This window comes from Microcaecilia unicolor, chromosome 11 (genome assembly GCF_901765095.1).
Source record: "Microcaecilia unicolor chromosome 11, aMicUni1.1, whole genome shotgun sequence".
Lineage (NCBI taxonomy): Eukaryota > Metazoa > Chordata > Amphibia > Gymnophiona > Siphonopidae > Microcaecilia > Microcaecilia unicolor.
The window spans coordinates 42,156,249-42,170,680 of NC_044041.1; the positions used below are offsets into that span (position 1 = coordinate 42,156,249).

At 47.0% G+C, this 14,432-nt stretch overlaps 1 protein-coding gene across 1 annotated transcript in view; it reads right to left on the bottom strand.

Annotated features, from left to right (window-relative positions):
• Positions 1-14,432, bottom strand: part of LOC115479673 (nuclear receptor corepressor 2-like) — a 667,653-nt gene that overhangs the window by 341,977 nt on the left and 311,244 nt on the right. The window contains exon 6 of the mRNA XM_030217748.1: positions 4,776-4,889. Coding sequence (XP_030073608.1) covers positions 4,776-4,889 — 114 coding nt within the window. The remainder of the gene's footprint in view (positions 1-4,775; positions 4,890-14,432) is intronic.

A 14,432-nucleotide genomic window follows, 5' to 3' on the forward strand; every position in this document is an offset into this window, starting at 1 on the left:
CTTTTCTCCTATGTAAATATTTTTTTTTTTCTGCTGCCGGTGCCTGACACCCTCTTCATTTCTGCAACTCCATTTCCTCATAAGGTTAGGGATAAAAGATTCTAATGCCAACCACAACATAACCAACATGGCACTAGCCCCACTTTTCTGGACCTATGACAGAGTGTCATCAGTGGACAATGGAGGAGATTCTATATAAGGCAACAATTTAGGCGCTGATTATAAAATACGCTTAGTTAATATCTCGGTGCCTAAAACTACACGCATCCATTTACAGCAATGAAAACGTGGCGTAAATCCTTGCACGCAGGTTTACGTACACTGGGCCATATTCTATAACTACGTGTGTAAATTCTGAACGCCCACGACACGGCCATAACCACTCCCCTTTTGCCTGAAAACGTTAGAAATTCGGCGCATTTCATTACAGAATACGCTTAGAGAGTTGTGCACCTAAATTTTAATCAGTTCCAATTAAAGCTCATTATTGCTTGTTAAGTGCTGGTATCAGTGCTCATTAGCTTGTTAAGTTACATGCATTGTTACAGAATCCGCTTGGATTTCGGCCTGGATCTCTAGGCTAGTCTAAAGTAATCTATGATCTTAGTAAGTTCATTGCTTTGCACTGCTTTTCTACGGATATACACCGTTTCAAAAAATAAAAACTATGCTGTTAAAACTTGACCAATTTCAACAGAATTTGGGATACACCATACTGAATAAATTTGCAATAAGCCTACACGCATGCCGGTCACCTCACCTTTACTGCCTGTTCTTCAACTGTTGTGATGTTTTCTTCAGTGCCAACCAGAGACATAGCCAGACTTCGGTGGGAGGGGGGTCCAGAGCCCGAGGTGAAGGGGCACATTTTAGCCCCCCCCCCCCGGTGCCGCCAAACCCCCCGCCTTTTGACCGCCCCCCCTGGCGCTGCTGCCTCTCCCCTGTCCCTTTCGACTGTTGCCCTCGGCCACCGCCAGGTACCTTTGGTGGCAGGGGTCCCCAACCCCCACCAGCCGAAGTCCCCTTCAGCGCCGGTCTCCGAGTCCGGTGTGTTCGCTGATCTGGATTCTGTCTCTACGTGCAGGACGTCAGGACTCACAGAAACAGAATCCAGATCAGCAACACGCTGGAGACCGGCGCTGAAGAGGACTTCGGCTGGCGGGGGTTGGGAACCCCCGATAGCAAACGTACCTGACAGCGGCGGCGGGTTGGGGGGGGGTCGAAAGTGGCGGAGGAGGGGCGGTGGCTGGGGGTGAAAACAGGGGGGCCAGGGCTAAATCTGCAGGGGCCCATGCCCCCACCTAACTATGCCCCTGGTGCCAACTGATCGGAACCTGGAGCTTCCAAACTGGTGATCAGTTGGGCCTGTTTCTCGTAATTTCTTCAAAACATATGCTACGCTTACCCTCTTCCACCTCTTTTCTGAAAACTCCTGCACCGGTCTGTGAGAACCATAAACTTTCTCTAGATACAAATTTTTAATAAGGATCAGATACTCCTCACTGAAAACCACAGTAACGCTTCACCTTTAAAGCAAAATGGTATCTGTGCATATCATGATGATAATTGCTTGGTGGTGGCAATGTTGTTTAGGTGAGTGGCCGCATGATTACAGGTTTATTGAAAATGTATTCAGGATGATATATCCCAATTTTTATTGAAATTGGTCAAGTTTTCACCCAGCTATGCATTAAACAAGCTTTGTATACTAACATACATAGAGGCTCATTTTCAAAGCACATGTAACTTTGGAAGTCTATGTGCTTTGAAAATGAGCATCAATGTAACATACTAAGTGATGGTAGATAAAGACCTGAATGGTCCATCTGAGCACAGTGTATACCCGTGGGGGGGGGGGGGGTCCCACTGTACAAAAGTAATTACATTATCTAAGCAACACTATTACTTAGAGGAAAAGAAATATCAAATCACTTTGACATTTACTGACAATACCTAACATACCAGAATTCTAACAGTTTAATTTCAATTACCACTAATTTGCCTGCTCAGTAGTTATGAGTGCCCTGTAGGTTTTTCCAGCCTTGACCAAACCACTGGTAGCAATTTTCCTGCAGCTGTTTGCAGCGGATTCCTTCACATAGTGCAAAGATGTTCCCCTGACGGTACATTCCATGGGCATGAAACAGTAATGTGTAAAGTGAATGCACGTTCTTGGCTAAGAACCTGCCTGGCTAGGATGAGTCCTTCCAAGCCCTAAGTTCATAACCTTGAGGGTTGCTTTAAAACAGACATACTTATCATTTTATAGCACTACTGGATGCATGCAGTGCTGTACAGTGGTGATAAACTTTTCCACAATAGGCAAACTTGTATATTGTAGCCCAAAGAATATCAGCTATGTCATTATGGTTGCAATTCACATAAGTATACTTTATGTTTAAATGTTAAATGGAACCTCAGCGGTGGTACTTGATGAACCAAACTTGTATCATCAAGCGTCATCCACCAACTTCCACATCAGTCCCTGCAACAATAAACTCATACTCTCTTTGCTAATAATTTTCTGCCACTGAAAAAGTTAAGCTTCAAACTCTCAAATCACTTATCTGAATAGATGTCGTCTTGGGGGGGGGGGGGGGGGGGGTTGTAGTTTGACATGAGTCATGATTCATGTAATGCTTTATCAAGGAACCCTGTTTAAAACAGCCAGGTCCACTGCCCACCTTCAATCCCTATTTTTGCTGCGTTAGCACCTAAGAGGCTTAGTAAAACAGCCCCTGAGTTCAGTGGCGTTTCTAGGGCGGCTGACACCCGGGGCGGATCGCCAATGCCCCCCCCCCCCGGTGAAACGACACCTCCCCCTGGGTGCATTTTTATCTGCTGGGGGGGGGGAGGTGCCACGCGCCTGTCGGCTTCGCTTGTTCCATGCTCCCTCTGCCCCGGAACAGGAACCTGTTCCGGGGCAGAGGGAGCACAGAACGAGCGTAGCCGACAGGCGCGTGGCACCCCCCCCCCCCCAGCGGCGTGCACCCGGGGTGGACTGCACCCACTGCCCCCCCCCCCCCCCCCTCCCAGGAACGCCACTGCCTGAGTTTGGACCTGAGGCAATGGAGAGAAGTTACTTGCCGAAGGTCACAAAGAGCTACAATGACATTTATACTGGGTTTCTCTGGTTCTCAGCTCACTGCTCTAACCATTAAGTATCCTGGTTCAACAGGGTGACTGGCCTTCTCAGTCTAAAGCAGCAGTAGCAATTTTGATAAATGTTCTGTGTTACTGGCCAAATCCACTACACCTGGGCCCGCATTTTGACAGTTCATGGGACTTTTCATATCATTTCTCCTGCACATCCTTGACTGAACTTTTTAAACACATGCTTAATACATGCACATCTTTACTAATCACAGACCCCTAATCATAATGCATATTCAGTCAGGCAGCATTTCCTTTAATTACAAGTCAGAAAAAGAGAGTCACATTTTCAACAGGAAAAAAAAAACCGAGAAAAGAACAGTTGTCATAGAATAGCATCAGACAATGTATTACACGTTTGTTTGTCACTGAATATGGTTTGAAATGCAAGCTGGAAGGCTGTACCAGCCCCTATGAGCACAGAGTTCAAAACAAAAAGTAAATTGTCAGGTCCTTGTTCACCGTGAAAAGCCAACTGATTGCAAGAGACAAGCAATTCATAAAGTCTGTATTTGCATGAACTGATGAGAGCTTTTTCTCTCAGTAAGGCAGCGCAGAATCCTACACCTCAGCACCTGCTGACTGATTGCGAAATACCCCTGCCCAATTTTCCTTCCACTGCTGCATTTTCAAGAGTGGAATGGGCAGTCACTCAGTATTTATTTACCTACATTTATCCCACAGATGCGAAGTCATTAAAATGCAAATGTGAAGATGCATGCTCATTTGAAGGCCATTCCCAAACAGGAATGCAGAAGTGTATAGCAGCAGAAAGTCAGCTGTCATGAGAAGAAATCAGCTCTGCACATAGGTTAGCTGGGCTGAAGTATAGTAACATAGTAGATGACGGCAGAAAAAGACCTGCACGGTCCATCCAGTCTACCCAACAAGATAACTCATATTTGCTACTTTTTGTGTATACCCTACTTTGATTTGTACCTGTGCTCTTCAGGGCACAGACCGTATAAGTCTGCCCAGCACTATCCCCGCCTCCCAACCACCGGCTCTGGCACAGACCTTATAAGTCTGCCCAGCACTATCCCCGCCTCTCAACCACCAGCCCCGCCTCCCGATCTTGACTAAGCTCCTGAAGTATAGCTTTGAGATATATACTGAAATAACAACATGGCAGCAGAAAATGGAAAACCTGAGGCCCAGTACCTCAGTGGTGCTCTGCTATGAAGACATGAACACAGCTCCCAAGCCAGTTTGCTGGTCCTATGCCAGCTGAGCAGCACGGGCTACTGTGCAATCCTGACACCTAGTGGCCAGTCATAAGGTTCATGTCAGCCAGGTTCCAAGGGATCAGATCATGGCAACTGGCTGAGGATCACTGCAGTGATGGCTGGGCTGAGTTGAGCAGAAGATATAAAAATGGGAGGTAACTTATGAATGAAGGACATGGGATTGTACCCCAACAGAAGCCAATTAAGTTAACACACCTTAATCACCAGATTCAGCCGACAAGACAGCAGTTTTATTTTGGGTGGGGGATGAGAATGGTCTGGAAACTGTAATGGGCAGAAGCAACTGGAAAGAGCGGGGGTGGGGGGATATTAATTTATTCTATGCCTCCGTCAAACTCATTATTCGGGGATAGTAAAAGTCATTTAAAGACTTACCCTATTTTCATCATAAATGATCTGTACCAAGCTGCGATGCTTTGACTCGGTGGGTGGGGGAGAGATTGGTTTCTCGGGTTCTGGTGGTTTTGCTGCTTCCTCTTCCAACTGTTGCTATTGGAGGTTGAAAAGGGAGAAAAAACACAGTCATGAGGTTGATAAGAAGTGTTCAGCGCACAGAGGTTCCCTTTTCAAAAGTAACCTTTTTTTTTAAACAGAGCAGAAAGCCAACTATAAACAATTTCCTGCATTAGATAACCAAGCTACAGATATGAAAAGCACTCTTGAATATCTTCACTCACTGCTTCCGAGGAAGTAATCAAGGCAAGTTGCAACCAAACAGTAGTTCAAAGGTTTGCTTTCGAAAACACTTTCCAACAACATCAATAAGCATAAAGCGGAATTTTTGGAGCATGTGCCAAGATGTTGCAAAGCACGAATTCAGAAGAACACACAGGTTCTCTCTTGAAACATGTCTATGTAAGGCACCTGTATGGTCTCAACAGCTTGGGTACTACAGTACCTTGGGTTCTGGCCCAATGAAAGGGGACATCTGTGCACTACTGAAATGTTTTTTATGGCAATATCTGCCATTAAACTGACAAAAATTCTACAACTGAAATGATACGTGAGCTTACTGACATTTTCAGTCAGAGGAGGTATTTGTTAGAATGAATTTAATAAATTTTTGAACTGCTAAATCATTATTTGAATTATTAAATCATTATGGGGCCTTGTTACTAAGACACGTTAGGCGATAACATATGTGTAACACGGGAAGAAAGGCTTATTGCAGGTTTTGCAGTAATTTGCCTGTCAGCACGCACTAATTGTGTGCAATTTATTTTTTTGCTATTATTCTAGGCAGGGGGTGTGTCATGGAAGGAAGTGGGCATGGAACTGTTATCCAGCCAGCGCATTAGCATGGGTAGCTGGATAATGTAGAGTTAATATGGGAGCAGTTACACCCCCCCCCCCCCCCCCCCCCCAGGAGGTGGTAAGGGTTTATTTATTTAGATTTTGCTCACACCTTTTTCAGTGGTAGCTCAAGGTGAGTTACATTCAGGTACACTGGATATTTCTCTGTCCCAGGAGGGCTCACAATCTAAGTTTGTACCTGAGGCAATGGAGGGTTAAATGACTTGCCCAAGATCACAAGGAGCAGCAGCGGGATTTGAACCGGCCACCTCTGGATTGCAAAACCGGTGCTCTAACCACTAGGCCACTCCTCCACTCCAAGGCTTCCTGTATTAACTTGTTACCGAACATTAGCAATGCATTATGCTGCAACGAATCTGGGAAAGTCCCCTGTTAAGATGTGCTACGCCCAGATTCTAATTACCTTTAGTAAAAGGGTAATATTTTTGTTATCCTGTGCGATTGTGGTATAATCATTCCCAATGAAATGTCTCACAGACTGTGCAGACTCCTGACAGATAAAACCACTAGGACTCTGAATAAACACCACATACATGTCAAAGGGGCCCTTCCTTTCACCAAGCCACGGTAGGGCTACTGCAGGCTTGGCACACAGCATTTCGGTGGTAGTGCCAACTCCCATCGCATGGCATTTCCGGCACAAAAAAAAAATGATTTTTAATTTTTTAGCACCAGGTTAGAACAGGAACCCTTACTGTCTCCTAAATAGAGGGAGATGTGGAGGGGCATAATTGAACGGGGCGCCCAAGTTTTCATGAGGGCGTCCTCACACGACGGCCCTGTAAAGGGGTGGGGAAACCCATATTATCGAAACAAGATGGGCATCCATCTTTCGTTTCGATAATACGGTCAGGGACGCCCAAATCATGAAATTTAGGTCGGCCTTAGAGATGGTCGTCACCGGTTTTCGGCGATAATGGAAACCGAGGACGCCCATCTCAAAAACAACCAAATCCAAGCCATTTATTCATGGGAGGAACCAGCATTCGTACTGCACTGGTCCCCCTTCCTGTCTAGGACACCAATGGGGCACCCTAGGGGGCACTGCAGTGGACTTCAGAAAAAGCTCCCAGGTGCATAGCTCCCTTACCTTGGGTGCTGAGCCCCCCAACCCCCCCCCAAAAACCCAAAACCCACAACTGTACACCACTAGCATAGCCCTTAGGGATGAAGGGGGGCACCTCTATATGTGGGTACAGTGGGTTTCGGGTGGGTTTTGGAGGGCTCACATTTACTACCACAAGTGTAACAGGTGGGGGGGGGGGTGTGATGGGCCTGGGTCCGCCTGCCTGAAGTACACTGCACCCACTACAACTGCTCCAGGTATCGTTTATTCATTATACTATACCATCTTAAATTGTGGTTACAAAACAAAAACGGTTTACATGTTAATATAAAATCATAATAAAAACAAGCATAAAAGAACTCCATCAAACTGATAGGAAAGCAAGCTAAGACAACCAGGGGCGTATCTGCGTGGGGCCTCAGGGGCCTGGGCCCCCTCAGATTTCGCCCTGGACCCCCCCTACCGCTGCCAACCCTCCTCCTCCGTTGTTGTCGCCTACCTTCGCTGGCGGGGGACCCCAACCCCCGCCAGCCGAGGTCCGCGTCCTCCTGCCGCTGCCGGCTGCCTGTAAAGAATTCCGTCAGCTGGCGGGGGACCCCCAACCCCCGCCAGCCAAGCCGAGGTCCTTTCATTTTTTCCACTAAAGCTGGCGCCGAAAGTTTCTTCTGAGACTGACGTCGCTGCACGTTGTACGTGCAGGACGTCAGACTCAGAAACAGAATGAGCTTCATTCTGTTTCTGAGTCTGACGTCCTCCACGTACAACGTGCAGCAACATCAGACTCAGAAGAAACTTTCGGCGCCAGCTTTAGTGGAAGAAATGAAAGGACCTCGGCTTGGCTGGCGGGGGTTGGGGGTCCCCCGCCAGCTGACGGAATTCTTTTACAGGCAGCCGGCAGCGGCAGGAGGACGCGGACCTCGGCTGGCGGGGGTTGGGGTCCCCCGCCAGCGAAGGTACGCGACAGCAACGGCGGGGGGAGATTGGCAATGGCAGCGGCTGGGGGGAGGGGGATCGGCAATGGCGGCGGCGGCGGGGGGGGGGGGCTATAATGTGCCCCCTCACTCTGGCCCTGGCCCCCCCTACCACCGCAGTTCAGATACGCCCCTGAAGACAACCATTCTTAAAAATAAAGAAAACACCAATTTTACTAAACAACCATTCATAACAAATACATAACTAACATATAGTTTTACTACATAATCAATTCTACCTAGTATTATCTTTTATCACAGATTATTTTCAAACGTCTCCTGGAATAAGTATGTTTTCAAAAATTTTCAAAACTGAATGTAGGACTCTTTCAAATCTAAGATGTTTTGGGAGACAATTCCAGAGAGAGGGGGCCAAGAAAAAAAAAGCTGAATTTCTAGTGGACTCCCATCTAGCCTTCTGTGGTGATGGGATAATCAATCTGTTATCTGTAAGTGAACAAAGTGCTCTCCTAGGCGAATATGGCAGGGTAAGATTTGATAGATACGATGGAGTTAGTAGATATAGTGCTTTATGAGTCAATGTAAGGATTTTTAATTTTATTCTGGCTTCAACTGGAAGCCAGTGAAGTCGAGATAAAAGTGGCGTGATTCTGTCGTATTTTGAGGCCCTGCTGCTGCGATGGACCTGAGTATGGCATTTGAGGCTGGCAAAAATGTGTTTTTAAAGATTTTTTTTGAGGGTGGGAGGGGGTTAGTGACCACTGGGGGAGTAAGGGGAGGTCATCCCTGATTCCCTCCGGTGGTCATCTGGTCACCTTTTTGATGCTTGGTCGTGAAAAAAAATGGACCAAGTAAAGTCGGCCAAGTGTTCGTCAGGGACGCCCTTCTTTTTTCCATTATCGGCTGAGGACACCCATCTCCTTAGCCCGCCCCAGTCCCGCCTTCGCTACACTGTCAACACGCCCCTGTGAACTTTGGTCGTCCCCGTGACGGAAAGCAGTTGAGGGTGCCCCAAATCAGCTTTCGATTATGCTGATTTGGGCGACCTTGTGGCCTTGCGATTTGTATCGGAAGATGGGCGCCCTTCTCTTTCGAAAATTCACCTGAAGGGCTCCCCACAGAAATTGCCATGCAGAAAGTGCGCTATTTCTATTTTTTTTAAGTCCTTTTGCCGGCAGCGATAAAAGGAGGCCCCGGCATGTGGCAAACCCATGTGCCGATGCCACCGCTGGGGTCCTTTTAGTGCACCTTGGTGAAAAGACCCCATAGTTTTTACTAAAACACTACTATACTTTGCAACCATGCTGAGAAATCTTAGAAAAATCAGAACATTTCTTGAACCTGTTCAATTTAGACTTTTGGTATAATCGCTACTATTATCCAAATTAGATTACAGTAATCTTCTATTTTTAGGAGCATCTAAACAAACCTTTTGAAAGCAGCAGTCTGTTCAGAATACTGCAGTAAGATTCATTTTCTCCTTACATAAATTTGATCGAATTTCAAAATATTTTGAACAGCTTCACTGGTCGTCTATTGAGGCCAGGTTGCTGTTTACATGTTCCTGTATATTATATTAGCTTTTAAATGGCCCACCTGGTTTTTACTACTCCTGGTAGATATAGAAGGTTACATAACTATCAACCATTTTCATTACCATTCCCTAAGAGAGTGAACAGATTTACCCCCCTGTTTACAAAGTCGTGCGGCATTGCCGACACAGCCCATTCAAAGTGAATGGGCTGTGTCGGAAGTAGCACACCGCCAGTCACTAGCTGGCTTGTAAACAGGAGAGTTAATCTCTTTGAAAGACTGCTGGCTTTTCAAGCTCCTAAAGTTTGGAAAAATGTACTGACAGGTTTGGATATGACAATAGATTATTTATATTTTAGGAAACAACTTAAGACTATACTTTTTAGAAAATTTGTTTAATTTTATTGAAACTAATGATTCTTACGTCATATTGTATGTCATGTATTTCCTAAGGACTATACCTTGGTTTCTTGATTTTGTAAACTACTTAGAACCTATGGTTTCAGTAGTCTAGAAGTGTGATGTAATGATAATAATAATAATAATAATAATAATAAATTCATTCAAAGTTTGACAACTTGAAATGCCAAACAAGTGGGGACGTTATCAAGCTGCGTTAGGGCTTTAAGTCACATTATTTGCCCCTTAAAACAACTTAAAGTACCTTAACATAGCTTGACTTGTCTTACTGCTGTGATATTTAGGTCGCCACAGGTTACATAGTAATGAAAGGCAAACTATACAAACAAATGTAAAGCAGCTCATTGCTGTGTAAATTCTAGAACACATCTTGTGGTGTGCACCAGGTACACACCACAATAGCCTCAGCCAAAATATGGGGTTGTTTTACCATGCCAGGACCATCAGGCCTCAAAGCTGCAGCCCAATGCTCCTGTGACACATAGAGGCATATTTTCAAAGCACTTAGCCTTCCAAAGTTCCATAGAAACCTATGGAACTTTGGAAGGCTAAGTGCTTTGAAAATATGCCTCATTGTAACATAGTAGATGACGGCAGAAAAAGACCTGCACGGTCCATCCAGTCTGCCCAACAAGACAAACTCATATGTGCTAGTTTTTGTGAATATCTTACCTTGATTTTTAACTGTCATTTTCAGGGCACAGACCATACAAGTCTGCCTAGCACTATCCCCACCTCCCACCATCGGCTCTGGCACAGACCGTATAAGTCTGGCCTGTACTATCCCCGCCTCCCAACCACCAGCCCCGCCTCCCACCACCAGCTCTGCCACCCAATCTCGGCTAAGCTCCTGAGGATCCATTTCGTCTGAACATAGTAGATGACGGCAGAAAAAGACCTGTACAGTCCATCCTGTCTGCCCAACAAGATAAACTCATATGTGCTACTTTTTGTGTATACCTTACCTTGATTTGTATCTATCATTTTCAGGGCACAGACCATAGAAGTCTGCCCAACACTAGCTCCGCCTCTCACCACCGCCTCCACCACCCTTCTCACCACACATCTCACAACGGCCATCAGAGCCTCCTTCCACCCCCCAATCAAGCACCAACGCCCCTGATTCTGAATATCAGCCGGGACCAGCTTAAGAAGAGTCCACATTTCCCTCTCCCACTCAAGACCATGTTGGTCCCCCCACCCCCTCCCATCCACCCCCCAAATTTGTCAGATCCTCCCTTCCACCTCCTCCCACAAGCCTGCTTGGGAGGGGGGCTAGGAGAGAGAATTGGACATAGTCGGACTTGGAGGGGGGCCTGATCGAACTTCATGGAGGATCGGACATGGACAGAGGGAGAGGGGTATCAGCTTCGGACTGTAATTCCACAGTTATGCGGGTGTCGGTCTGATATTCAGTGCTGATATTTTTATAAAGGTCATTTATGCAAATATGTGGCTATAAATGTGTAAAACTAACTTTATCAAATTATACCCTTACAGGCCATACTGCCATTCTCCATCCTGAAAAAACTGAGATGCTGAGGTCCCCTCAACTTTAAATAATGCTCATAAATGGACTGTTCTTTCGTAGAACAGAGGTTCCCAATAGTGGAATCCTCTGCTGTAAGACCAAGTTGCTGGGGGGCACAAGGCTCAAAAAGGATTACTGCCTTGATTAGTAGCACATATATTTTTAGACAGACAGAATTAAGTGATCAACAAGTAAATTTCCTTCATAAGCTCCGCCCATGTATTTTGCACTCGATCTTTCTCGACATTTGCTCCTCGGAGGTTGGCACAGTACTTCATTCTTTGCTCCACTATCCACAGTATTTTCTGTGCAAGGCCACCTGGGTCAAGGTGGACTAAAAGGCACCGATGAGCCTTAGATCATTAGGAGATGATCTAAGGTCACTAAGCTCCTCCTCATCGGTTCTATTAAGCCAACAGTAACAAGTGTCACACCGTTTCAAGCCCCATGTCTCTCCAGACAAAAAGACACTAAAGAACCATGAAAAACTTAAGAAAGTAATGATAATGATGAGACCAAAAAGGAAGGAAGGAAACTGTAGAAACTACCCATGGTTACAGTTCTAATTAGCTGAAGTCAGTAAATTCAGTGGTGAATCAGGAAATTAAAGTTTGCCAGTAAGCTAAGACTCATTAAAGGTGGCTCATTAAAATCTGAGCACAAATCTAATTATAACTGCAATGCAATGAAGAGTGACTGTACACCATCCCTTCATGGTGTAATAATCTGCTGTTAATAACCGGGCAGCCCAGCAAGTTTTTCCCGAATCTCTGCCTTATTGTTGCTTGGTGAAATGATAAAACCTGCCTTTGGCAGGTCTACCTTGTGACAGCTTTCAGCAGAATCCAAAATTAGACAAAGAGGAAATGGCTAAAGAACCCAGGTCAGGGCCACCAAGAGAATGGGCTGGGCCCGGGGCAAGGCCGCCCCTGGGGTCGTCACCGCCGCCACCACCCCCCAGGCCGCCACGCCGCAGGCCCCACCTGCCCCCCCCTCCGTCCGCCACCGGGCCGGGCCCCCTGCATTGAAATCATCACAGCTCCTCACCTGTCACCTCACTCCATGACTGAAAGTGCAGCAGCAGCAGATCAGATTCACCTCCCTTCAGGCCTTCCCTGCCTGTGTCCCGCCCTCGCGGAAGTTACATCAGATAAGGGCGAGACACAGGGCGGGAAGGCTCGAAGGGAAGCGAATCCAATCTGCCGCTGCTGCGCTTTCAGTCACGGAGGTGACAGGTGAGACGCTGTGATGATTTCAATGCGGGGGGGCCCGGCCCGGTGGCGGACGGTCGACAGAGCCGAGGGCCGGTGAGATCGGGGAAGGAGCAGGAAGAGGAAGACTACAACTCCCTGCAGCAGGACAGGGGAGGGGAAGATTGGGAGGAGAATGAGGATCAGCTGGGATGTCAAGGAAGTTTAGAGTTAATGGACCGGGATAAAGGTGACACAATGCAGGAGGAGGAGGAGGAGGCAGAGAGAACGAAGTCTCTGCACTGGCTCAAAGACAGGGGGGAGTATAAGCACGGAGTGATTATCAGGAGGGTAAGGACTCTTGGGCTTGTTGTTTATAGTGATTGTTGAGTTTCCCTTTTGTCTTTTTCCCAGGGCCGCCGTGAGACTAGGCCGCCCCCCCCCCCCCCCCCCCCCCCCCCCCCCCCCGCCGCTGCAGCCCCCGGTCTCACCTGCCTGCTTCTACGGCTCCGGGCCCTCTGCATTCAAAGTGGTAGTCGCAGATCGCCTCTCTTTGGATCCTTCCATCCCTGTGTCCTGCCCTCATCTGATGTAACTTCTGGTTTCCGCGAGGGCAGGACACAGGGAGGGAAGGCCCGAAGGGAGACGATCTGTGTCTGCTGCTTCGAATGCAGGGGGCCCGGAGCTGAAGAGACAGGCAGGTGAGACCGGGGACTGCAGTGCCAGTGGCCTGACCCCGGCACCGGGCCCCCCTTGGAGGCCCGGGGAATTTTGTCCCCCCTGACCCCCCCCCCCCTCTCGACGGCCCTTCTTTTTCCTGCTCTATGAAAATCTGAGGCAGTAAAATCCAGACCTATGTGGGCGGTTGTCAGACGTTGGTTATCTGGCAAATGCGGGAGGTGGGTCCTTTCTTCTCCAGTACAAGCTAAAGTAGGGGGGGGGGGAGTGTGGATTTGAACTGTGATGGTGAAAAGGCAGAGAGTTGGGACTGACAGAAAGTTTGCAGCATTGTGAATGAAGGGGAATAAGGCTGCAGAACTGTGAAAGAAGTGTCTTTAAGACCAGAGTTTTGGCAGAGCAACTGCGGCCAGTCAAGGCTGTAATGAGACACAGCCGGGTACACTGAATTGAGGAGGAGGTGTAAAGGTGTTGAAAGTGTTCCTTGGACTTTATAATTTTGAGAGAAAGGAATATTTATCCTGTCAGGGGCAGTTGAGAGACCAATGTGAAGTGCCCAGCAGCCCCTATTCAAGATTCCGGCAGACCTGAAGTGCAGTTGAGGCTCACAGCTGACATCTCCTATGTTGTGTCAAATGAAAGAACATGCCAACTTCCTTCCGTGCTGGCTAGCAACTCTACGACAGCGAACACTGAAACTTGGATCACATGCTGGCAGAATAACGTGTGACGAATCTGGACTCCTCTTCTGAGAAGACAAACAAGGTCACCTTCTAAATAAAGGGAGGCTTGTAGCAACCAGTCCACAGGCATTCATCATTATTCATGCATTTATTTAATTTCTTATTCACCTTTCCAAACATTGCTCAAGGCAAAATAACTCAATAATAAAACAGACACAATAAACATCCAACAATAATAATATACAACCTGGACATGAGGTATCCAAAACAAGTGTCTCTGTGAACCATCATTGCAAGACAGTACGGAAATAAGCATATTCATTGGTGCTACAGAAAATGAATAATAGCATATTCATGACAGAGCCATGCTGCCAGTTTGAACTGCAGTAGGTATAATGGCAGACGGACAAGAGACACTGCGAGTTTCAGCCCTGGAAACATCCTCTCATCCAGCTGTCAGTCTGTTTGTGATCTTGCATCATCTACCATTACTATGAGCGGGAATGAAAGAACAGACCACCTCCCCCCACCCCCCACCCCCCACCAGTCCTCAAAAGAGGATAAATTGGCCCAATTCACTCTCTATGTTTATGGGAAAGTTGATTAGCAAATCAGGCCTAAAAATGTAGCCATGAACTTGGCATCTACTGGAAAGAAAGTGGTGCTTGAATGAAGCTGGAAGACT